General features: G+C 44.5%; 1 protein-coding gene across 2 annotated transcripts in view; it reads left to right on the top strand.

The window, feature by feature from the left end:
* Positions 1-7,804: 7,804 nt before the first annotated feature.
* Positions 7,805-27,067, top strand: part of LOC147636402 (protein S-acyltransferase 10-like) — a 71,454-nt gene continuing 52,191 nt past the window's right edge. For both annotated transcript variants that reach the window (XM_086801841.1, XM_086801840.1), the window contains exons 1-5: positions 7,805-8,007; positions 8,143-8,186; positions 8,319-8,433; positions 8,822-8,896; positions 9,135-9,209. In XM_086801841.1, the coding sequence (XP_086657967.1) occupies positions 8,174-8,186; positions 8,319-8,433; positions 8,822-8,896; positions 9,135-9,209 (278 nt within the window). In that variant the 5' untranslated portion in view covers positions 7,805-8,007; positions 8,143-8,173. The remainder of the gene's footprint in view (positions 8,008-8,142; positions 8,187-8,318; positions 8,434-8,821; positions 8,897-9,134; positions 9,210-27,067) is intronic.

Raw genomic sequence — 27,067 nt, 5'->3', positions numbered from 1 at the left:
TTGCTGACGGAGAGTCAATGGAGGACGTCTCACGTAGCAAAGTCGGCCGAGGTCTTGACCAGCCTCGGTTCGATTAAAATGGTGAGCTTCCGGTACGGTGGATGAGGGACCAAGGAAGCGGCCTATAAGTGAAGCGCTAGGTCACCTGCGAAGGATCCTAGAGGGTGCTGACCATACGGTGCTCGGGCTCTGGGTCGCCTAGGATACCCACGCGTGCGTCGAGGAAGATATTGGAACAAGGAGTAAGAGTTGTTTTCTGAAACCGGGCATGGATCTGGTTGATTGACCTTGCTGGTCTTCAATGGATGAGTCCATGACTAATAGCTATGTGATGATGCTCCTATCACCACTGGGGTGATTGTCACCCTTTATTGGCACATTCCTTGAAAGAATGTTTGAATCTACACTTGTAACATATGCCTCTATATGGAATGACATTAGGGTTTGGCACTATATTTGGGGGGTGAAGTTGGGACGGAGGACTATGCCAGCTTTTGTTTCCAGGTGTTTCGTTATATGTTTGCATTTATTTGGCTCATTATTTATCCCAAAGCTCCATGCTTGAGGTGGATTCAAAAAGAGTTTAGCCTTCTTATCAAAGGAGCACTTTGCTAAGTGTTGGTTGTTTGATAGGATTGAAGGCTGGGTGGATTTAAGAAAGTGTGGTTTAATGCACTATAGTTAATTGTATTGTCATTTCCAATATTTAGTCCAAATTGGGTTTGCAAGGGTTTCACTCTAGTGAAACATTCTCTACTAGGGCTTCTTGGAAGTAGGTCTGAAACTCATTTTAGACATGTTTGTTCTGCTCAGGCTTCTACAAAAATATGTTACTTTTATGTCACATAAATTTTTAATGAATTTTAAGTTTTTTTTTTGTTTTCTGTTTTTTTTTTCTAGGTCATATCTCTAGGTTCACATATGTTGACTCACATTTGTTAACTCACGTCTTTAGAGACTCACATGTGTTAACTCATGCCCGTTGACTCACGTCCATAGACTCGTGTCTTTTTTATATGAACTAGGATCATTTACTTTATTTTTATGAAATAGGCCGACTTGGGGTATGAAATTTTATACACTAGGCCTATGGTAGAGTTGGTGTACAATTATTGGTGGGTAATAATTCTATACTTTAATGTCTTAATAATTATTGGGCAATAACTTTAATGTCCCAATAATTATAAAGAATAAGAAATTTCCTTGGAAATTGTAGAGCTGACACAAATCGTATGACAAGAAAATCTTTAAAGGACACGAGTAGTTATGTCCTTACAACAAGTATTTAAGGTAGTAATAATTGGTTGGTAAAATATTAGGTATACCTACCTTTAGACTCACGTCTGGTTGACTCACATCTCGAACCTCACGGTTCATGTGTTTAGATTGTAGACTCACGTCTGGCTGACTTATATCTATTGTAGACTCACATCTGGCTGACTTATATCTATTGTAGACTCACGTCTGGCTGACTTATATCTATTGTAGACTCACGTCTGGCTGACTTATATCTATTGACTTGCATCACAACTGGTGTGCCAAGACTCACGTCTGGCTGACTTATATCTATTGTAGACTCACGTCTGGCTGACTTATATCTATTGTAGACTCACGTCTGGCTGACTTATATCTATTGTAGACTCACGTCTGGCTGACTTATATCTATTGACTTGCATCTTTAGGCTCACAACTGGTGTGCCAAGACTCATGGCTCATGTCTCTAGGTTCACATGTATTGACTTGCTTCTTTTTTTTGTAGGATTGTGGACTCAAGTCCTTTTTCATGGGACCGTAGGCAACATCTCCCAACTTGAGAGCTCGTTTGGCCTGGTTTTTAAAGTTTTTTAGATTTTTTGGACTTTAATGGAGGTGACTAAGGGTTGTAAGTCTAGCTAATGGTGGTTATACAAGTAATTAAGAGTTGTCTGAATTATTTTTTATTGGGTTTATATGGTTTTAATCTAAATCAAATAATGCATTAAAAAATATGAAATGTATAGACAAAAATTACCTATCTTACTCTAATCCACACCTAGTGTAGCTTAATGCTCATTGGATTCCACTCCAAATCAAAATTGTTAAGCTATTCCTCCTTGACTCAATGCAACAAGATCAAAGCTTTATGGGCTTCAAAATCATGAAAATCACCAAGAAACCAAGGTTTTCCCTTTCCAAGAGATGAAAAATAAAATGTCCTAATGCAGCAAGCTTCAAAACAAAATCAATAACAACAAACTAAACACGTCCAAGACTCCAAAACCATATGTTTTTTCAAGTGTGATCTCCTTATCAACACCACGCAATATTGGGTAATCCCAATAGCTTGGAGTGGACGGATGAATTGAGCTAAGCTTGGCTAGTGCGTACTATTGATAGCTCCAAATATGTTTAAGAACTTACCTTCTTAGACTTGCCATTGTTGGGCAACTTCTCAATGTGGGTACACTAGCTCATTTGTTTCATCCTCACTCCATTGTCAGATCAAAATGCTCCCTATCCTCACCAATGGGGTGAAGGGAGAGATCTCTTCGGCTAGATGGAGGCAAATAGAGATGGTCCTTCATGATGGTTCTCTCTCACAAAAGGCAAGGAAGAGGAACGTAATGCAAGCTGAAAACCTACAAATAGTCCTATATAGACAGATTCAATAGAACACAAGCAAGCAAGAGTGGAGAAGGAGGGGAGATCACAAGTATTATATTACAAGAGAATGACTTTGTATTGCTTATTCTAAAAAATGACTTATATGCAAGTGACTAGTTTTCACACTAGGTCGACCAAACTTAAAAATGGTCTGACCTCTATTACTAATCTTAAGTAAGTATGGAGTCCTTAGACTTTCCCTATTTGACATTAAGCACAAGGTACGGAGTGGTTATTAACATCTTCCTAATCAGCATGTAGAGTGGGAAGTTCTGGTCAGGGGATTGAAACCCACATATCCTTTCGTCATGTGATGAGAGTATGGCATACGAGGCTTGTGAGTATCACACTTATGCCTACACGTGAACATATTGATTCTCTATCCTGTTTGCCTATTCCACACCATAAATATTGGAAATAGAAAAAGCTTTGTCACATCATTACTTGCTTATCTATTTTTTTAACATGTCATTGCTTTATGCCATTGCATGGTATACTCCTAGTATCCGATAGCCATGTGACCGGCTTGTGATATGGCTTTAATCTAAATCCATTGACTACTTTGGGCAATGACATGCCGTTTGGTGAAGTCAAGTTGAATGTACCCTGCCCTAATACTCCACTTATTGGTAAGGGCTTGTCCATTTGAGCTCTAGTTTTCTTGGATGTGGGCGCATTCTTTAGTTGGATGTGGACCCATTCCTGCCTCAATACTCCAGTTATCTGATAAGGGCTTGTGCGTTTGAGCTTTAGTTTTCATGGATGTGGACCCATTCTTGAGTTAAACACAAACACCCAATAACCTTCCTAAAAGAGTTTTTACATTGTATTCATGTCAACCCATGCTTTCCTTCTCCTTTGGATCACTTATACAAGGACCTAAGTCTTCTTGTCTCTCTTCTCTATAGTGATCACCAGCTCCTTTTAGTGTTACTGTGACTGATCTAGGGCTAAGCCTTTCCCATAGGTCGTAATTCTCATATGCTTGGCACTACAAATACTCAAGATTAAATGGAGTCTGACCTGTGCTAACCTTATGGGTTGTTCAAAAATCCCATAACGCTCAATGTTTTTATTCCAATCAATCATGTTCTCATTTATGATCTTCTTCAGTATATGTAAGAGCACTTGATTGCTTGACTCTACTTGACCATTATACTATGGGTAGTATACTATAGAATTTTTGTGGACTACCAACTTGTCAACTCTTCCATTTTGTCATTTAACAAATGTATGCCTTGGTCACTAACTGATCCACGAGGCATCCAAACCATGTCATATTATCATACAAACAATTTGCCACTTAAGATGAGTTATCCATGAGGGCCTTTGCCTCTACACCCACTTGGTGTAGTAGTATGTTGCAACCAAGATATAGCATTTTCTTATCCACTATGCACTTTTCCAATCCCCACTTCATGAATGGTAATCAGATTGTGAGGTATTCTATTTGGCTGACCACACCTAGCCTCTTCTGTTAGTCTTCACGTCCACCAGATTGGCTTGCAACAACACACGAGTTGGTGATATGTTTGCATATTAACTTCCCTAGTGCTCCAAGGCAGGGAGATAAATTCCTCCAATTGGGCCCACTATAGCCACTATTGATGCCAATCCGCCTGGATGACAACTAGGTTGGCAAGGTTCTTAAACTCCACCACGGTTATAGAGAGGTGAGTAATCAAAGATGGATCTGCATTGTCTGAGTGCCAAGACAAAAAAAGAAATGACATAAAAAACCTCCAAGAATAAAGAATGTACCATAAGTCACCAAAATTGCTCAAGTCCTCCAACATCCTCTCCTAGTATGGTCTACTAGAATGATGTTGCACTAAGGACCATGGTACCTTATTCTTTGTTGATGATTGTGTGTGCCTCTTCACATTTTATGGATTGAGGAATCCTACAGTCATTCTCGCCTTATTCTATAAGTCGGGGAATTCTATAAGTCTCTTAACGGAGGGTAAATATAAAAAGGTCCTCAAAAGACCTTTGCTACTATCAAATACCCAAATCCACCTCCTCCTCATGAAATTCAGATGAGCAAGAAGAGGTTGAGGAGCAAGAGAATGTAGAGGTGAGAGCTAAGCCTATAACCAAACAAACAAGTTGATTTCTCCCTCGGCGTGGCAAACTTGGTTTTGAGAAGCAAAGTCGGCCTTTTTTTGTCTCTAAACTTGAAAAACATTTACTTGCAGCACATGGTTTGCAATACACTTTCAAGTATCCAAACCATGAATGAAGTCTTTCATATACATAAGACAAGAAGCTTATTTTCTTCATTGCTAGACATGGATAAGAAGGACAAATATAAAGTATTCCCAAATCACGTGAAAGAGACCTTAGTGAACACTATGAAGATTTAATATCTTACTCTCAAAGTTAAGACAACTAGGGTGTTTGCTGTGAGTGAGAAACCTCTTACGAGTAATTAGTGTCTATCGATGCACCAAAATATCATGTACATGGCATAGGGGCTAAGGGCATGTGGTTCAATGGTCAAAAGTAACATTTACCAAGCAGTAAAAGTGGTCAAGGTTGGCCTCTACCTCAGCATAAAAACTCATGGAGATCAAGTGGGAAGAGAACAATCCATGCCCTCAAAACTAGGCACTTGGTGCTTACTTTTAGGTGCTTAAATCTAGGAGATGGTTCAGAGATTCTTGGTAGAGACTAGTACCTAATCTCACTCCTACTCCTAGGTAACCACCTCCATGCACTTACTTAATGGCATCGACAACCAAGAGAACAAGGAAAATTTGCAATTCTTGAGTGCCAGTTTCTTTCGAGGAAATAATTAAATCGATGTCATTACATCAAATTAGAGGCATTCCCCTATTGTGGGGTTTTCACCATGTTAAACATGCTAGTGGAGGTGGTTTTAGTCCGTTTTAGTCAAAAACATTGCCAAGCACCATTTCTAAGATGTTGGACAAATCCAGAAATTGTTTTGGTAATGAGAGATTAAGCATTAATTTAATTGGCTTAGTTCATTCTTATGGTGGTCAAACCCAAGTAGAAATATTGCTATTTATGCCACTAACACTGATTTGACCAAATCTTTGAGGAAAATAAAAAATATCATAGCTCAAAGTTGCCCCATTTTTTACCCTATTAATAGAAAATTAAATATGTTAATCAAATCATTAATTGCTAATTACTATTAATAAAAAGTTAAATATATTAATCGAGTCATTAATTGCTAGTTACCTTGGGTTTTTTGGGCCATTGGGGTTCAAACATCACATTGGGGATTTCTTTTGCCTTAGATTGCATCAAATCCAAATTTTCCCTTGATTTGGACACCTAATTCATCACACAAAATTCCTTGCAAAGCAAACACACAAACACAAGAGTAGACAAGCACACAAGAGAGATAGATGGTTGATTATTTTCTATTCTCTTCTTTTCTCTACAACCATTAACATACTATCCTACTATAACATACAATATTCGATCCATAGGACATGAGATGGCACTATAGCTATGCCATAACTCTAATACACCAAAGTGGCTATAGCCTGTAAACCACTAGCGGCATATCATCCATAATCTCACCAACCATGCCAATGGTGTAAGTGCAGAGTTGTCATCTTCGTGTCACCAATATCCGCACTAGTTGAGCTCAATATCTTAACTCCCCCTCGAGCTCAACTCCATACCATTTACTCTCCAAGTAAGGTCTTGAACTTGCGGAAAGTACTCTCCTACTATAACATTAAATAGTTGGTCCATAGTACATAAGTTGGGCACGATAACTATGCCATAACTCTAATACACCACAGTGGCTGTCACATTGTTGGCGGATAGCCAACGTATACAATTATTCATATTAACACATTACGGACAAAGACAAAGAACATAAATGAATAATAGCACAAACAGAAGTAAACAAAAATGTTGCAAAGAATGAGAGAGCCGATGGAACCTTGTGTAGGCAATGTATTATGGAAGTGGGGGTCATTGTTGATGAGTTTAAGATTTTTGAAAGTCTTTGGAAACATGATCCTTATTTTCAACTTGCTTTTAGAACATGACAACTATGGGAAATATAGGGGACAAGATCTTTTCTATGTGGGAAAACAAATAATTGAAAGGCCAAAAGCACACAAAAGGGCAAGATAATGAAAATGTTATGTTGAAGGGTAGAGCTTGAAGAGTGGACGTTACTATTAAAGGACCTTCCAAAGGGACATGAAGTTGCACCCATGAGGAGACACTCTACTCTTTCAAAATTAAGGACCTTCCAGAGAGGACATGAAGTTACACCCAATTTGATCCTCTTATGTACAAACAATCAACAAGGAGAAGGAGTTGAAAAAGAGAGTAAAGAGCCAACACAACTGTTAAATATTTGATTTGACTTAGTTTGCTTAATATCTAGCTTGAGTACTTGGACACTTACTCTTTTGGTAGTATATGCAAGGATTTTCTTTGGACTTATGTTTTGGCTTGAGAATATTGTACTACCATGTGAAAATATTTTTGTCTTAAGTTTCAATGTTTTGAATATCCATGCAAATAGTTGTGACTTTTATAAAATATGGATCGTCAATAATGCTTGTTATGATTGGGTAAAAGAAATGTTGTTCCTTAGAGTTGTGACATTGATTGAAGTGCTACATAGGTGTAGTCTTAAAGTGATTTTGTAATGAAGCATGGTTATATACTGATCATGATTATTTTGTGATGTAAATTTAGAAGTATATGTTAACATGTATAAGCGTGCACACACTCTTTATTTTATGCAAAATAGGCAGTTAAAATAATTTAATGCATTTAAGTTCAAACTTCACATGTATGATGCATTTATATTTTATGTGGTGGGTTGCCTTGACTACCAGTGATGAGGTTAAAAGCTTTTAAGTGCCACCAAGTGTAAAATGTCTTTACACACGCCTAAATGCGAAGAGAGGGAGCAAGGCTCCGTGGGGACGAGTGCTCAATGCTCGATAAAATCGTTTATTATCAACCAATCAAAATAAGGACAACTCTTCAAGCTGTGTTTATGGTCTTAAATCAAAATAAGGACAACTCTTGAAGCATCTTAAAATGTATACTACATGTTAGTTTTTATTATAATAAATGAATCCTTAAAATAAAAACAAATGAAAATCTTAGGCGTTTTTTTCATAATTTAGCGTGTAAAAATACACAAAGCAATCTTAGTTCATAATTTAGCGTTAAAAATACACAAAGCAATCTTAGTTCATAATTCTAGCCTGTAAAAATACACTAAGCTGCCGTTTTGCACGGCTGTGGACTCGGAGTAAGGGTGCCCATGGTATGAAGCAGATGAAGGGCATGCTGGCTCGTATTCAATGTGTGTAGCACGTGCACCATCGTAGTCAGTGTCATGTCATGGTACGCAGCTGTATCGTTGGCCCTAGCCTGTCCAAGTTATCATCCAGCAAGATCTCGAACTCAGCACTCTCTGCCTGCGTGTGTGTGGGTTGTTTCAACAAATGCCACTTCTCTAATGGGTTTTGCCTGCTTCAGTTGACCAGAGGAGCTCCCTGCAAAGCATGATATGAGGATTCTATGTGAGTTTTAAGCGCCCCCAATAACAGAAAAGACCTTGTAATGGTAGTGATTAGTTTGCTGTCTTTCTCTATCTAAGTGTAGCCATTTGGAGCTAACAGTGGCAAATTGTGTTGGACGGTGGTGGTGGGCAGCTTTTCTGTCACGATGGAGGGCGAGGATTCTCATGATCGCTTTGCACATACTGTTTGTAGGGTGCTTGTTTCTTCTAGACCACAGTCTTCTGCACCAGACCCTACTGCATCCTTGGTAAGAGCTTGCACAACAATGTCGTGCACAATCTTTTCAAATAAATGGTACCCATCTTTGGTTTTCATGTAACTCTCCGTAAGAGAGTGCATTGTCTCATTGTATCTCAATATACATGAAAGTATACTGAGGCTGGTTGCACAACATTCCCTGCCCCTGCTATACGGTGGGCAGGGAGCTGGATGGGCAAGATTGCCTGTGCATTCCTGATGGCAGGCAGCCTGGATGGACCTCCGCTGTCAGCAGGGGTGGTTGTGTAACCAACCTAATAAAAGATGGTTTTCATGCCTATATCGTTGCCCAACATGATCATAAACACAGGACTATAGCAGGCACATTTTTTGTTCATCTAAGGAGAGCGTCATAATACTGGTGTGTTGCTTCCCAGGTACACAGCCTTGTACTTACTGCTTGTCATTGTCACCATCTCCCAGTACCTATACACAGCAGGATCCAATCCAGGGCAAGTAAATCGAATTTTAGTGAATGTGCCTGTTTATTTCCAGGACAAAGCAAAAAAATAAATAAGAAACTGTGCACGAACATCTCACCCACTCACATACCTTGCACCTGAGAAGACATGTGGAACCTCTGTCAAAGCACATGTTTGCTTTAGCTGCTGGGCTATGGCATGTCTGCACCTCACTGTCTTTTGGATGAACAACATCCTTACTTTGTCTTGATCACCTGTATCAATTCAGGTATGTTGCAGATGCGTTGAGGGATGATTTAGTAGCAGAAGCCGACATGAAACATGCAAGGGACAGTTCAGCTGGGTAACCTTTTTGAGACCATTACACCTGTATGCGATAGGCTGTACTAAGAAACATTCTTATATAAGGTGGTTCCTAAGTCAATTTGAACATTTAAGTGAATCGAAATAAAGCATAGACATCATATATCTGCAAAATTGGAGGAAGGACCAAGATAAAGGGGATTGCGGTACAATGATGGCGTTTTAGTCAGTGATCCAGCCACCACCTTGAAGGATTGTGGAGTGCTTTCTGATACCAAGGGCCACCACCTCCTGATTAAAGCTGTCTTGGTAAAGGACTAAGCTTGGGACTTCACCTATCAGAAATACAAACTCAGTACAAAGGCCTTTGTGTGAATATATGCTCTTAGATGTGTGCGTGTGTGGAGTGCATGTGTGAGAGCATATCTTGATACACAGTTCTACACCCACTATTGGGCACTGATGACGTTAGTGGGGATGTGTCGTAGTATCTAGTCCATACTATGCATAATGGAGTTGATAGTTATATAGTCTTGTGGGCTGACTACCATGAGTATATAACATGCACGTTCCTGAAAGGTGAATTTGGGCATGTTCTTGGGTTCATCTAGGTATATAAACATTTGAGCCATCAAGTCAATCTTTGAGTCAGAATGAGAGTCGAGTACTTCCTCAACTTGTATGAAAACAGGCTCAAGAATGTCCAACCATCTAGACTTTCTAGCAACTTTAGCATAAGGATTCATGATGTCGGTTGACTTACTTGCCTTTAGTCTCCATGGCTGCTTGCTGACGATCTGCATCCGGATCTCAATGTAGCGGGGATACCTGGGTAGAAGGATGGAGGACGGCAAGAAGTAACCTCTACATGTCCTGTTTGCTGCTGCATCTGCTGTTGTATCTAGGAAAAAATGGAAGTCATGGAAGGCTTGGGTCCAGATGAAGAGAAAATTGGGAGAAGAAGGATGCTCCGTGGGAGAAGATGAATCAAGGGGAGTAGTGAGCTGCTCCCTTGGTGAGGCTGAGTCTTCCAGTCTGTTCCAGATTACTCAAGGTGGGAGTGCTCATGTTCAAGCCCGAACGCAAGTAAATCATCCACCACGGGTGTGGGAGGCTCTTTCAGGGGCTTTCGCGGTAGGCTAGTAAACCAACCACCTATGAGAGATGGCGAGCCACATCCTGGTACTTGGGTGTGCCCTTGGAGCCTGAAAACCAATCACACAAGGAAGAAATTTTTTAGCTCTCTTTTTTACGACAACCAAAGCTCTGATACTAGTGTTATATGCGCCTTATGCGGAAGTATTCTTTCAAAGGAATAGAGAAGAGATTGCTTAAAGTGCTTTCTGGATTTGCAGAAATGATAAAGGAGAGATAGAGAGAGCACACAACACACCCGATTGGCTCCCAACCATCCTCTTAAGGGCCTTCATCTGTCGCCAGGTGTATTTGCTTATGTATTACAAGATGTAAATGAAGTACAAGATTGACTTACTGGCTGTCCATTAAACAGCGAACAAAGACACTTGGGAACAGTTTTGGGAAGAATGGAACCTTTGTTTTGAGGCTGATTCGTCTTAGTCTCCCCAGTCATACGTGTCACCAGCAAGCAATCCGCAACAGCATCAACCACCGTCATTCGCAGTCGACCAAACTTCAGTAAGTATGATGGTAAGTGTGATCATTCATCAGTTAATCAATTTATTCATCAGTTTAATGCTCATTTTCCATTAGCTAGGATCACAGACCCACAAGATAAAGTCCACTTAGCGGCTCCCCATCTCACTGGTGAGGCAGTCACTAGGTGGCAGCATTGGTCTAGTATTCATACAGACCAGGCCACAGGTGTCATAGCCTTTGACTGGGACATCTTTGTCCATGACCTGAAGACCAGATTTCTCCCGCCCCAGTACATGACCGGTCCGAAAGACGAGTTCCATGGACTCAGACAGAACGGATTCCCAGTCCAGTTTTTCGGTAAGGTTATTACTTTAGCACAGCAGTTAGGGTTATCTTAGCAGACTAAGATGGAGCAATTCATTCGTGGATTGGACTCTAACATTCGGTTCACAGTTCGTAACTTTGAACCAAGTATATATGACCGGGCTCTGACTCTCGCTCAGAATGAAGAAATGAAGCTCAACGGGGGCAAGCCCAAGCAGTCATCTCCATCCAGTACCAAACCCCAGCAGCAACAATCAGCTGCACAGACAGGGAAAGGTAACGCTTCTTCTAGAGATGCTAAGAAGGATGGCAGTAATAGCTCCAGTTCAGGGGGTAAGAAAGATAAAGAACCTAAGAAAACCCCTGATGAAAAGGCTAAAGCAAGCATCACTGGAGGTTATCTTCCTCCAAAGGAACAAAGGAAGTACCAGTCAGAAAATAGATGTTTTTTCTCTCATATTATAGGGCATGGTAAGAAGGATTGCCACAAATGGCAAGCGGCACAAGCCGCCAAGGCTCCTTCTGCCACAGTTGCCACAGCCTCCCCAGCTCCTCCAGCCCCGCCTACTACCTCAAATGTAGTTTAACTTTTACCTTCTATGCATCCTATGCCATCCGTGGTATTTGATGCTAAGCAGGAGGGTGAGAGCGATGCTGCTCAGAAGAGCCTCATCCGAGCTTATAGCTCTGCCCAGGGCCGACAGTTTGTAGTCCTTTTCGATATGGGTAGTTCTGAAGATGCCATCTCTCCCCAGTTGGCTAATAAATTGAACTGCACATTAGTCCCATATCATCTGGATGTGGACCGGTTTACACGGTCTTCGCACCCACATTTTCCATAATTCAGAAGGCCTCATTTCAACGAGATTTCATTGTCTCACCTCTGCTAGGGTGTGACATGATCTTAGGAATTCAGTGGTTCTGTCGGTATGAGTCTATTCCCGTTTGGGGACAGGACACTTTTACTATTTGTAAAGATTTTCCTGAGCCTATCATGATTCATGGGGATAGAAGCATTCTTGGCATCGGGAAGTGTGTTTTCATATTCCTTAATGACATAATAGTCTTCTCAGCCACTGCGGAGCAGCATGAGAAAGATGTGGAGAAAGTCTTGCAACTTTTGCGAGATAATCAGCTCTACATAAACGCCAAAAAGTCAGTCTTTGGTGTTAAGGAAGTTCAGTATTTGGGCTACATCATCGGTTCCGATGGGATTAGACTGGATCCATCAAAGGTTCAGGAGATCTTAGATTGGGACATTCCTAAGACCACCCAAGAAATCCATTCATTCGTAGGTCTTTGTCAGGCCTATAGTACTCATGTCCATCAGTTTTCCAACCTTGCAGCACCTCTTACCGACTTGCTCAAGGGGATGAAGACTCGCAAGCAGAAAGTCTCAGTTACAAGCAAGGCGCTTGATGCATTCCGTGCACTCCAGAAAGCTGCCTCAGAAGCAATTGTATTAAAGTTAGCATCATAGGACAAACCTTTCGAGGTCATCACCGATGCCAGCAATGTAGCCATAGGTGCAGTCCTCCAGCAGGACAATAGACCCGTGGCATATTATAGTAGAAAGTTGGATGTCACCAAAAAGAATTATTCGGTATATGACAAAGAGCTTTTGGGTGTGATCACAGCACTCAAACATTGGAAGCCTTTTCTTTATGGACAGGCTTTCACAGTGAAAATAGACCACCAAGCACTTAAGTGGCTTTAGACTATGCTAAGTGCCCAGTGGAGTGATCGACAGGCCAGGTGGAGTCAAATCTTCCAACAGTTTGGAGGTATGATTGAATACATCCCTGGTAAGCATAACCCAGTAGCAGATGCTCTTAGTCGAAAGTCCAGCATCCAAGCAGTCCACGAATCTACCATTCTCGAAATCACGGGAAAGGACTTAGATAGTATGAAAGACCAATATGTCGACTCCCCTGAGTTTGGTACTCAGTACAGTTTGGCCCTCAATTCTGAGCCTGGCCACTATTCAGTACAGAACGGTTGGTTGTTCTACAAGCACCGTCTCTGTGTTACTCGGGGAAAAACGTTCCGCTCTTCTCTACGATGCCCATGACTCCTTAGTTGGAGGACATAGGGGTATCAACAATACCCTCGAGAAATTAGGACGGTCCTCTTATTGGCCAAAGATGAGGCGTGATGTCTACGCACATGTACAAGCCTGTAAGATTTGTCAAAAAGTCAAGGTTCCCCATACAAAGAAGGCAGGTTTACTTCAACCTTTGCCTATCCCCGACGGACCTTTCATCGACATATCTATGGACTTTGTAGGGCCTCTACCACCATCCACCGGATCCCGTAACACTCAGTGTTTTACCATTGTGGATCGCTTTAGTAAATTCTGCATGCTCATCCCATGCAAGCATACGGCCACAGTCGAGGACGTAACCCGTTTGTTTCTCAAGCATTGGTATCCAGTTTGTGGTTTGCCTAGTACCATAACATCATATAGAGATTCCAAGTTTACCTCGCATTTCTGGAGGGCATTCTTTGAAAACTTCGAAACTAAGTTGCAGTTGTCTAGTGCATTCCATCCGCAGACAGATGGCCAAACAGAAATTTATAACGAGTTGGCCTTTGATGTTCTCAAGTCATACTGTCATGACCAGCAGTCCAAATGGGAACATTATCTTCCATTGGTCCAAGCTATCTTGAACTACACTCATTCATCCAGTGTCCGACGGACTCCATATGAAGCAGCCTTTGGTCGCCGTGTTTCTTCTCTTTTGACGAGAATGGTGTCTCCATCTTTAGAGGCTAATAAAACCACGGAAGCATTTTCCGAGATCATTGAGTCAGTCAAGGACCGCTTGACCAAAGCTCAGGAAGCATATAGCAGACAGGCGAATAAGTCTAGACGAGATGTCCACTTCAAGGAAGGGGATTGGGTCTATTTGCGTATCATGAAACAGAGATTGAAACAAGTGGGCAAACGTTGTCCCAAGCTTTCATTCCGTAGTTTTGGCCCTTTTCCAATAGTTAAGAAGTTAAGTGATGTCTCCATGAAGTTAAAGTTGCCTACCAGTTGGACAATGCATGATGTTTTCCATGTTTCTTGGCTAAAACCATATGTTGGTCCAGAAGTGTTTGATGTTTCAAATGAACAGTAGCCAGACGTGGTAGACGAAGCATAAGTTATTGAGCCCGTGCAGATCCTTCTTCATCGATGGAAGCATGGTTCCGATCAAGGGATACATCAGTTTTATACGAAATTCCGAGATCGAGGCACCCACAAAGCCGTATGTGTAACTCGCGGCGGGTGCCCGGGGGACTAGGGCCTTTGACACACTTGTTGATACCATCAATACATGTTAAAACACTTAAACATGGCCACGGCCTCAACACATATCCATCATCACTTTGCATAAAACATAAAGCTGGACAAAACATCCACAAATGCTGAAAATGGAGCTTGCACACGTGACACCGCATAGAGGCCGGAATGGGCCGACCCCCCCCTTGGAGTATTTTATTACCCAAGGAGAATAATATCATGTACAAAGCTTTGAGGGCCTTACTCTCCCCACGGGAGATGCCGGATTATCCATATACAAATGCCATAACACAGCCCAACACAAGGCAACTGAGCCGGAACATAGGCTGTAGAAATGCCGAGCCAACAATATAATCCATATACCTCCGTGTGGGTACTGATTCTTCCCCAAAAACCACGGGTCTTCATGCAATAGAAAGGGTACAGCAAGTACAACTCTCCATTCAGCCGGTACAGCAAGTACAATGGGTGGTACAGCCGGTACGGTGGTTGGTACAGTTGATACAGCAAGTACAGAAGCTGGTACAGCCGGTACAGTGGTTGGTACAGCAAGTACAGAAGCTGGTACAGCAAGTACAAATGCTGGTACAACACATACAATGGCTAGAAATCATAATAAATGATTGAATACCCTTGCCTTCAGTATTTCTTCGCGATGGAAGCCTCTAAAACAGTCCCCAACAGCCGGTATACTTCATGGGCAGCCTTCAAGAGAGAGAGAAAGAGAGTAGCCATCATTAGGGCAGCCTTCAACGGTGGTAGAGGCTAGTGTGCAGCAAGAGAGCCTCTATTAATGAAAAGAGAGGGCTCCAATTTATAGATTTGGGCCTCCCATGAGCTGAAATGGCAAGAGAAGGCTACAATGACAAGTGGAGAGCCACACAATAGCTGAAGTGACAAGTGTGAGGCCACTTGTCTCACTTTGATCCTTTTTCTAACAAGTGTCAGGCCACTTGTCTCACTTTGGTCCACTTTCTTGCCACATGTCCCAATCTAAGAGATGGGTCCTTCCATAATCTTTACCTCTAAAAATATCCCAACTGGTAGACATTCTGTCATAGGCACTTTGCCAACTCTTGGTATTTGCTCAATTCCAGATGTAATGACGCGAACAGAATTTCCATCGGAGTCGGGCCAAAAATAGCAACTCTCCTAAATTTTAGGAGTGTGGTCCTTTGTATTCTAGGATAATCCCCCATTCCCAAAGCTTGTACTTTCCAAATATTTAAACATCCTGGAGTCCACCAGACCCCTTTCAGACTGGGAAATGTCCAGGCTGGTGACAGTATGGCTAGACGAGGAGTTCTTCCACGAGTACCCCCAGTTGTTAGCAGACTACTTGGAAGCCATGAACTTGCCGCCAAGCTAAGCAGAAGGAAATGTCACATAAACTCTGCACTCAATGCATGGTGACAAGATGGCTCATCATCAACAGTGCAACATTTGTACATTATTAGAACCCAGTGGATGATATTTGTCGTACGCCGTGACCCCATTGTACATCCTCAGTCCAGGATAAGTCAGGCACAAGCTACATAGGTCATTCCTCAGCCTTAGCGGGTCAGTCAGTCAGTCAAGTCCCTTAACCCGCTTGGAGAGAATCATTCATGCTTGTAGAGTCAGTAGAAGCCTTAGGGTTTGCATCAGAAAGCACTCTGCATCCTGCATAATATGCATTCATATGCCTGTGCATCATTTAGAACATCCCAGAAGCCTTAGGGAATTTACTAGGATTTATCTGGTATTTTTTCCATATTTTCTGGTATTTATTTAGCATTATTGTCATTTATAAATATAAACTTTATTAAATAAATGACCAGCCAACTTGACCAGCCTCTAGTTAGTATAAATAGGCTTGCATAGGGCTTAGTTTCCCATTCAGTCTTCAATGTGCTAAAAGCTTTCCTCCTCAACCCTAGGAGTTCCCTAGCCTTCAGCACTAGACTAGTCTCATCCAGCCCTTGGAGTGCTTGAGTTTGCTTCAGCCAGCCCTGGTTCTCCAACGCATACAGTTCAACAGTCCCTACAGCCATAAGCGCAGCAATTCAGCAGTACTAATGCAGCCATTCAGCAGTCATAACGCAGCAATTCAGTAGAACAGCACACAGGCACAGCCGTACAGTCCTCCACAGTCCCCAAAACAGCAAACAGTCCTGCGTTTTGTGTCGAGCATCAGCACAGCCCTACGTTTACAGTTCCACAGCAGTCCTACCTTGCATTTTCAGTCCTACAGCAGTTCTACAGCAGTTCCTCCGCCTATATGCATCATCCATACATGCTACAGCCCTCTGGTGAAGGTAACACAGCATTCATAAGCATTTACAGCATTCTAACATAGCTTAGAACAGTCCACCGCCTTCTTTTCTCAGCCTCAGGTGTGCAACCCTTCCTCATGCCCTTGGGAAGAGTGCATAGGCTCGAGATCGGTTCATTGAGGTGTTTCTACAGCCGTGTACTGTTTAGCCAGGCTTCCGATCCTCTAAGATCTTGCGTTTGGCTTATCTACAGTCCACAGTCATTCTCTCTAAAGAAATAAAGCAAATACTATCTCGTTATCGGGATAGGGGGCCCTTCAGTGGGTAATTCGGGACCCAATCTGGTGTACAGTTCTCATATATCTCTCTCTCTAAAATGGATTGCTAAACTCACGAAACTCAGGATACAGAAGACGGTGTGAGCATTTGTGTGACAGGATCTTCCAATACAAAGACTTCCGCTGCATATCACAACGAGGGCCTCTTGGCAGATCTCCCATGCAAGGGAAACTCTGGCAACTTTCCTGGCATATATATTCAACCAGGCTCCTTCAAAAGGCTTCCCACCCACCTCGACAGCCCATATCATCACACTCATCCATAAAGCTGGATATCCCATGAACCCCAACAATTACAGGACTATTAGGATTGGCCACACACTGGCCAAACTTTACACGTCAGTACTTGAGATGGAGCTCAACACACTAGCAGAGAGACATGTGCACAGAGCATCAGGGCAAGGAGGCTTCCGCAAGTCAATCCCCACATTGGATCACATCTTCACCCTCCAAGCCATCATAGAGGAGGCCAAAGCGCTACAACGATATGTTTATTGCTGCTTTTTAGATTTCCGCAAATCCTTTGATATGGTGCCTTGAGCCAGACTACTGCAAAGACTCCATGATTTCGGGGTACCATCAAACATGATATGAGGGATCATTGCATTATATGAGTCAGTCATAGGGTGGGTGAGATGCCCAAAAGGATTATTAGAGGAGATCTCCAGTACCATCGGAGTGTCTCCCACTCTCTTTCGCCTCTACAATGACGAGATTTCGGCCTTCAATGATAAGAGGAGGGGGAGGAGATGTATCACTAGCAAGCATCCTTGTTTCACATATATTCAAAGGATCAATGTCATGGCCCCCCGGAGACTTATGAGGCTCATCCTACAGTCCTCCCAATAGATGGGCACGAGTCATGGTATAGCCGAGTATGCACCTGGTTCAAGAGGCAGGGACTCGGGATGCCCAAGCCATCCGGAGACTTAAAAACGGTAGATCACAAAACCACGAGGGCCTCTTGGCAGAGCACATCTCCCATGTGGGGGAAACTCTAGCACCCCTCCTAGCTCATATGTTCAACCGAGCTCTTTCGGAAGGCTTCCCATCCACCTAGACAACCCATATCATCACACCCATCCATGAAGCCAGAGATCTGCCCACTGTCCCCCATGCTCTTTGACCTCTACATCGATAAGATTTCGGCCTTCTTTGATAGAGGAGGGGGAGGAGGCGTATCACTAGTAGGCATCCTTGTTTCCATAGTACTTTATGCTGATGACATTGTGCTTATTGCGGATTCTCTAGAGGCTCTCCAAAGGCATCTTGACACATTATAGGACTTTTGTGCACAACGGGATCTCACATTAAACCTTGGGAAAACCAAGGTTATGGTCTTCAACACACCCCCTCTTTTCACATCTCAACAGAGTTTCATCTACATGGGCAGCCCAGTGGAGATTGCAACGTCATATGTATACTCGCGAGTCACTTTTACCGGACCGGTCTTCTCGATGAACCATCCTGAAGAGGCTAGACTAATGCGAGGTATGCTTCTCTCACTCGCCACTCTTTTACAAGATTTTATAGAGCAAGTGAAGCCATGCGCACATATGTTGGGAGCTATGTGCACTAACATGCCTACAGATGCATACATGCATTATGATGATATAGTATTTGGGCGTTTCATTGGTCGTATTCCGGGCTTTCCATATGCGATTGCTTTTATTCAAGATTGGCAAGCTATCCTATGCCATCTACAATGGTCCGATAGGCCTCGAATCAGGGTAAACATTGGGGATTCGTCACATATGTGACATCGCAGATGAAAATGGTTATGTTTTCACTTTTCCACAAGCTGTCACGCAATGTAATTTGGGGATGCATCACAGGCCAATCTAGAGAGTCATTTCCGAAATGATGCAACCTTTCCAGCAGCGAATTTGGACTGAGGTTCAATGTTAACAGCACTTGACTCTGTTGACCAAATTTGTACAAAGGTTCTACCACTAAGTTATCAATGTTTGACCATCATGGAGTTAGCTTTTGGTTATTTTCTTGCCTATTTTCAGTAAAAAGAAGCTATATCATGAAAATGCAGGTTAGACGCCCTATATATGCATTCCATCAAGCTGTTTTATGAAGGAAAGAGAATGGAAGGCATGCTTTTTACTCTTGAAAAGGAAGTGTGAGATCCTCACCACATTTGCTTTTATTGGTTGATTTCACTTGTGACTAGGTATTATTGCAAAGTGGGAAAAATCAGCACATTTCACATTAAACAGATTGCATGACAGTTTGGGCAGATTTAGGGCAGCCAAAAGCAGTCCAGCTAGGCCCTAGGGGCTTGGTCATGGACTGAGCATGTGGCTTAATAAGGATAAAGGGGGGGGGGGGGGGGGGGGCGGGGGAGTTTATCCTTAGATGGGCCCCTAGCAGCTGGCCGCCGATAGGGGTTATAAAAGGGGCCCCTCTCCACCCACTTTGAATCAATCTCCATTCCAACCCCTTGAACACCACTTCAGCCCTCAAGAGCCTACATCTAGTGCCCATTCAAGGATACCCATGGAGATGTCCTACAAGTGCACCCACCTTATGAGTAGTATCAAAGGCCATGTTTGAGCCAATGCACTCTGTCAGGCGTTTTTTTGAGAGGTCTTTCTGGTCAGTGTACATATGGATGCGTGGTGTGTGTAAGAATTTGGCCGTGGAATGCCTGGCCAGGTGTTTAGTGTGGACAGATTTGGTTTGAGCTGTTGGCAGGCCTGTCCGAAACAGGGTCCATGGAGATGGTATCAGCCGCTTGGTCGTCTTTAAGTGTATGCGCGTCCAAGAAATGGACTGGTCACCTGGTTGTGTTTGAAGGTGTGATAGCATCGAGGCAATTAAAGATGGCATTTGAAGAGGTGCATGAGCAATAAAAGATTTAAGGGGCTATGTGTCATGGGTATTGGTGTGAAAAGGTTGGGGTGGGCGTCTCTTAGGTAAAATGAAATATATATAATATTATATGGCCAAAAAGGTAACGTGGGCGTGGAGCGCTGAAGGGCTGCCAACGCAGCGTTCCAGAAGCTAGCGAGCTGGTGGAGTCGGCGCTGCAGAAGAAAAGGGAGGCCGTCGTACTGAGTAAGGGGGGGCTCTCTAGTGCAACTGAGGAGGCGCAGCTGTGGTGGCCGTCGTGTAGCAGCTGGAGACGCTGTTGTGGAGAGGCTGACGGGCTAGAGAAGCCAGTGGGCTATGGAGCGCAGCTGGTCAGCGCAGAAGTGTGGGAGCCTCCCAGGTGAAATGACAGATGGTGTAAGGCCATCGTGTACAGGAAGCTGAAGTGAAACGCAGCTGGTCAAGGAAACTGGCGGCTTGCAGAGAGCAAGAGGGCGCAGCCAGGTGAGCGCTGTGGCGTGGCTGAAGCACCGGCGGGTGTGGGACAGATTTACTAAGAGTGTAAAAGTGTGGGCTTGTGAAGTGAAGGGCTGCAGCAAGTGGGTGGAGCGACGCCTGTGGAAAGAGACAGAGGTGGTCGTGTGACTGCAGCTGGAACGGGGCAGAAGCGTAAGGTGTGTTTGGGCTGCTGGTGTGACGATTGTGGGAGCCAGTGGAGGCCGCCTTTGAGGTGTGGACAAGAAAGGGATGCAGATAAGCTGCAAGTGACAGGCTGGCTGGTGTGGGCCGCCTAGAAGACAGGACTCTGGACAGAGAGCAGGGTGCCGAGTGAAGAAGACAGAGAAGGGTTGGTTGCTGCTTGGTGGTGGGCCGGTAGCAGGGCAGATAAGCTGCCTGGGTTTGTTGTGAGGCTGGCAGAGGATCAGCACAGAGAGTGAGAGAGAGATGATTGTGTAGCTGCTGCTGACGACACATGCAGAAGTGATGGGCTGCAGAGGACTCGAGGGTTAGCTGGTGTGGGCGCCTTCTGGAGCGAGAGAGGCCGGGTTCATTCTGGTGTGGTTGGTACAGCAGGCAGGCGAGTGGATCATGTGGTGATTGGGGATGTGGTGTATCCTCGGCTGACAGGTCTGAGTGTGTGTTTGTAAGTGGTGTGAGTAAGGCTTCTGTGTCGGGAGAAGCTTGTAAAATGTTTTGACTGGGAATATATATTGCTGGGTGTTTACTTTGAGTACGGTGCCCCTGTTTTTGGCTGTCTGTCTGGCGTGGGTTGGGTGGTGAGTGAGAGAATTGTTCCAGCCGGTGGCTGGTGGTGCCCCCGTTCGTGTTGTTATTCCAAGTTTGCGAGGTGGAAGGGCTATAGAGGTAGGCTTTTCTTTCTTTTTTTCACCTCACATCCTTCTGGTGCCCCCACTGAGGATTTCTCAAGGATTGTGTGACTGAGGAGTAACTCTGGCTTTGTGCTTTGGCGTGTGTTCCACTGTGAGTTGAGCTCAGGGATTGTTACAGGCTGTCATGATGTGGTCTTATCCAGAGTTTCATGGCAGGAAGGGAGAAGATGTGTGTGACTTTTTGGAGCAGATGGAGTTGGCATGCATTAGCAACCATGTGACAGATGAAGAGCAGGTTCTGAAGCTGATAAGGATTTTCTTGAAGGGAGATGCCCGAAGCTGGCTGAAGGGTTTTGAAGCACAGAATGCTGGTGTTCTGACCTTGGACAGGTTGAAAGAAGGCCTTTTGGAGCGTTTTCAGCAAGTGGAGGATTCTAGTGTGCTTTGGCAGGAGCTGAGCGTCTTGAGACAGGTACATGGGCAACCACTGGACGATTTTGTGAAGGTATTTACATGTTTCTGGGGTAAGTGGTGCATGACATTGAAGCAGGAAGTTCCTCCAATGTTTTTGAAGAAGAGCTTGTTTATTGATGGTTTGCTACCCCATTTGAAGGTCAGGGTTGAGTTGAAGAATCCCAGGTCATTTGATGATGCTGTTAGCATTGCTAGGGAAAAGAAAGGCAAGGTTTTGAAGCAAATGGAGATGGGTTTTTATCCGTATGAAGGTGTTGTGTCTGCAAGGGACAAGCAGGTAAATTTGGTTGAGGTGGGTAAGAGTCCTATGCAAAGTTTGATTAGACAGGAACCTCAAAGGCCGAGACAGGTGCAAAGGGGTATGTTCTATATGCCTTCTGATTTTTTTCCAAAGTTTGAAAAGCATGTGCAGGTGGATGGGAAGCAGGTGAAGGAGCAAAGTGTAGATGAGAAGTTGCCAGTGGATTCTTCTTTGGATTTGGACGTCGTGGCTGTACATGACAGTGAGTTGAAAGGTTCTATTGGAAATCATTTGGGTGATCTGGATGACATGCAGGCACAGGGAAACAAAGAGGATGATGCTTTGGGATTGGCTGATGATAAGAAGGAAGAGGAGCTGGATACAGGATGCTTTGAAGATGGTTTTTTGTCAGATTCTACGAGGGAGGAGGATGGGGTAGAGACTTCTGATGAAGTGAAGACGGATGCGGATGTGGAGAGTGTGGAGGAAGACTCCATCATTATGGATTTTCTTGGACAGCTGGATGATGGTATGGTACCTGCGATGGATGGTATGGATGTTCTTCCATTTGATGCATTGTGTGCTGGAGAGTCTTTGGACGATGATACCAGGGGGGTTGGCAACACTGAAGAAGGTATGCATGAGGATTTGGCTGATGAAGAGCGTTGTGAGGAGAGTAGTGTGCCTGAGGATGATATGTGGGAAGTTGCTAGCCTTGATGAACAGGAACCAGAGGTGGAGATGGATGCTGACATGGTCGAGAATGTGGCAAAGGCTTCTTTGCGGATTGCTGAAATGCTGAAGGCAAAGTGCAAGGATAACAAGGATTCTGAGCCAGTTGAGCTGAATAGTTGTGAAGAGATGCCTGAAATACAGGAGCTGGAAGTGCTGGTGGACACTCCCATTGGAGAGGATGTGGATTTTGGTGTGGAGAAGGGTCAAGATGCTGGAACCTGGCCTTCACAGGTGTTGATGGATGGGATGCTAGATGCTGTAATGCCACAGGTTTTGAAGATGAGGAGGTCTGTGGTGGGTGAAGAGCGAAGGCTTGAAGATGATGCTGTGTGGTCAGAGTCGGTGAATGCTGATCAGGATAGAAATGATTTTGTGATGGCTATGGTTGATGTTTGGTGTGCAGTGATGCAGCCATGGTGTTTGAGGGATGCTGGGGAATGGGATGGTGAGGAGCTGTTTCCTTTTGATCCTGGTGGATGACTTCTGGAATTGCTAAATGCTGCTGAGCATGAATGCTCTAGCAGATGGGGGGGGTGGCAAAGTATGTCAGGCGTTTTTTTGAGAGGTCTTTCTGGTCAGTGTACATATGGATGCGTGGTGTGTGTAAGAATTTGGCCGTGGAATGCCTGGCCAGGTGTTTAGTGTGGACAGATTTGGTTTGAGCTGTTGGCAGGCCTGTCCGAAACAGGGTCCATGGAGATGGTATCAGCCGCTTGGTCGTCTTTAAGTGTGTGCGCGTCCAAGAAATGGACTGGTCACCTGGTTGTGTTTGAAGGTGTGATAGCATCGAGGCAATTAAAGATGGCATTTGAAGAGGTGCATGAGCAATAAAAGATTTAAGGGGCTATGTGTCATGGGTATTGGTGTGAAAAGGTTGGGGTGGCCGTCTCTTAGGTAAAATGAAATATATATAATATTATATGGCCAAAAAGGTAACGTGGGCGTGGAGCGCTGAAGGGCTGCCAACGCAGCGTTCCAGAAGCTAGCGAGCTGGTGGAGTCGGCGCTGCAGAAGAAAAGGGAGGCCGTCGTACTGAGTAAGGGGGGGCTCTCTAGTGCAACTGAGGAGGCGCAGCTGTGGTGGTCGTCGTGTAGCAGCTGGAGACGCTGTTGTGGAGAGGCTGACGGGCTAGAGAAGCCAGTGGGCTATGGAGCGCAGCTGGTCAGCGCAGAAGTGTGGGAGCCTCCCAGGTGAAATGACAGATGGTGTAAGGCCATCGTGTACAGGAAGCTGAAGTGAAACGCAGCTGGTCAAGGAAACTGGCGGCTTGCAGAGAGCAAGAGGGCGCAGCCAGGTGAGCGCTGTGGCGTGGCTGAAGCACCGGCGGGTGTGGGACAGATTTACTAAGAGTGTAAAAGTGTGGGCTTGTGAAGTGAAGGGCTGCAGCAAGTGGGTGGAGCGACGCCTGTGGAAAGAGACAGAGGTGGTCGTGTGACTGCAGCTGGAACGGGGCAGAAGCGTAAGGTGTGTTTGGGCTGCTGGTGTGACGATTGTGGGAGCCAGTGGAGGCCGCCTTTGAGGTGTGGACAAGAAAGGGATGCAGATAAGCTGCAAGTGACAGGCTGGCTGGTGTGGGCCGCCTAGAAGACAGGACTCTGGACAGAGAGCAGGGTGCCGAGTGAAGAAGACAGAGAAGGGTTGGTTGCTGCTTGGTGGTGGGCCGGTAGCAGGGCAGATAAGCTGCCTGGGTTTGTTGTGAGGCTGGCAGAGGATCAGCACAGAGAGTGAGAGAGAGATGATTGTGTAGCTGCTGCTGACGACACATGCAGAAGTGATGGGCTGCAGAGGACTCGAGGGTTAGCTGGTGTGGGCGCCTTCTGGAGCGAGAGAGGCCGGGTTCATTCTGGTGTGGTTGGTACAGCAGGCAGGCGAGTGGATCATGTGGTGATTGGGGATGTGGTGTATCCTCGGCTGACAGGTCTGAGTGTGTGTTTGTAAGTGGTGTGAGTAAGGCTTCTGTGTCGGGAGAAGCTTGTAAAATGTTTTGACTGGGAATATATATTGCTGGGTGTTTACTTTGAGTACGGTGCCCCTGTTTTTGGCTGTCTGTCTGGCGTGGGTTGGGTGGTGAGTGAGAGAATTGTTCCAGCCGGTGGCTGGTGGTGCCCCCGTTCGTGTTGTTATTCCAAGTTTGCGAGGTGGAAGGGCTATAGAGGTAGGCTTTTCTTTCTTTTTTTCACCTCACACACTCCAGCTTTAGACATATCTCGATATTGGACAGCAAGAATATCACTAAAGAAAACTTTCAAGATACATTGTATTTAGTCATGTATAGTTGGCATACTTAGCCCAATTGGCCAAACTAGCCCACCCTAGCAGCGGACTAGCCCTTTAGCCATGTCATGCGCACTATTGCCCTAGGGTGCCACATGGACATTCTGCAGCTTCTAGGACAGTCAGTCACCTTCACTTGTGGGTCAAGAGCATGTTGTGAGCCCTAGACCAAGGGACACGTCGCCAAGCATCAACAAGGTTTAGGGTCAGTGTCCATCGTGGCACAAGTCTATGTAACCCTCTTTGCAAGCTGGACACTGTGAGAATATGTGAATGTAAAGCGGAAGTAAATAGAGATCACACGAGAGTAGACAGCCAAGAGAGATCCAACACTTGAGCTAGAGATTGAATATGTTAGATCACCGTAGCGCCACTACGGGTGCTACCACAGGAGGGGACGGCCTCTGGCTCACCACCCAGCCACAGAGGAAGAATCAGGATTGCCCCTCATCCCCCAGGCTATATAGTGTGTGGCCTGCCGTCCACACTAGCCTGGCCGCCCATGACTCCGCATGGGCGTCCTCCTCCCACTGAACCCCGGATGGCCACGTCCTCGGCCATCCGGTCTACCATCGGTCACAGGCGTTACAGCCTATGTGACATTATCCCCCCCTTAAGAAGAGTTTTCGTCCTCGAAAACAAACTAGGGAAACCTCTTGGAAATTGCACTACGGCGTTCCCAAGTAGCTGCCTCCTCATCCCTATCTGTCCATTTAACAAAAGTACCTCCTGGTACATTTTATGTCGGGTTTGTCTGTCACGATACCCTAGAATCTTTTCAGGTTCATGTGGTATCGTTGGTGGCTCTATCAAGTCCACCAAAATCTCTAGAGAAACTGCGTTCTCTAACCTGTGAACTGATTTCTTCAGTTTACTGACATGGAAGACAGGATGGACTTGAGAACTCTCCGGTAACTCAAGTTTATATGCTACGTCCCCAATCTTCTTAAGGATTTTAAAAGGACCACAATATCTCGGAGAAAGTTTATCACACTTTCCCGTTTTCATGGTTTCCGACTGCGCAGGAACCTTGAGGAATACAAAGTCACCTTCTGCAAAGGTCACCTTTCTACGTCCTTTATCCACATAAGTTTTAGCGAGATCCTGAGCGCTACGAACGCTCTCACGTGCGGCTCTGAGCATATCATTCATATCTTCAAGGAACTCCTTGACAGATTGAATCTTCTCCTTTTCTAGGCTTACAGCCATCGGAGATCTCGGCTGGAATCCATACATTAACATGAATGGTGTAAATCCCGTCGCTGAGTGTTTGGAGCTGTTATAGGCAAACTCCAATAAGAGCAAGTACTCTTCCCAATTAGATTGCTTCTTACTAACATAAGAACGCAACGTATCCTCTAGAATTTGGTTAACTCTTTCAGTTTGACCATCAGACTCCGGATGATCTGTCGTACTGATACTCAGAGTAGTATCCAACTTTTTGAAGACTTTCCTCCAAAAATGACTGTTGAACTTTCTATCTCTATCCGACACTATATCTGCGGGTACGCCATATAGCTTGTAGAGATGTTCAATAAAGAGTTTTGCGAACTCTGGTGTTTTAACACTTTTCTTCGTGGCGATAAACTTTGCCATTTTAGTTATAACCTATCCACTACCACCCACACCGAGTCATTCCCTCGACTCGTCTGTGTAAACCGGTAATGAAATCCATGGAAATGCTTTCTCATTTCCCCTGAGGAATCTCCAACGGATGGAGTAGTCCTCCAACCTTAAGACGTTCGTGTTTATTGACCTAGCACTTATTGCATTTCAGCACATAAGTCTGGACGTTCTTAAACAAACTAGGCCAATAAAACTGTCTTTTTAGTAGTGCATAGGTCTTCTGATCCCCGAGATGACCCGCACTTGGACTATCATGACTTTCTTTAAGAATTTGGGTCCGAAAGTCACCAATAGTTGGTACACATACTCTACCCTTGTAGAGTAAGTACCGGTCGTCAATGGAGTAATTAGCATATTTCTCCCCCCGACAAAGTTTATCATTCCCCTTTGAAGCCGTGGCAGTCAAAGGTGATAAAGGGCCTACGTCAGAGCTCTCCGGCTCCAAACTATACCCAGAAGACACGGCTAGTCTCTCCAGACTAACTCTCGCTTCCCTTCCCGTTGCACCTTCGGCCAGTCTCTCCGGACTAGCAATTCGTGCCAACAAGGGAGGTGGTCGCGTCTGTGAAGA

The sequence above is a fragment of the Cibotium barometz genome, chromosome 8 (assembly GCF_041138505.1).
Source record: "Cibotium barometz isolate CiBa-2024 chromosome 8, ASM4113850v1, whole genome shotgun sequence".
NCBI lineage: Eukaryota > Viridiplantae > Streptophyta > Polypodiopsida > Cyatheales > Cibotiaceae > Cibotium > Cibotium barometz.
The sequence above is the reverse complement of the archived record's forward strand: the minus strand, read 5'-3'. Positions and strand labels throughout refer to the sequence as shown.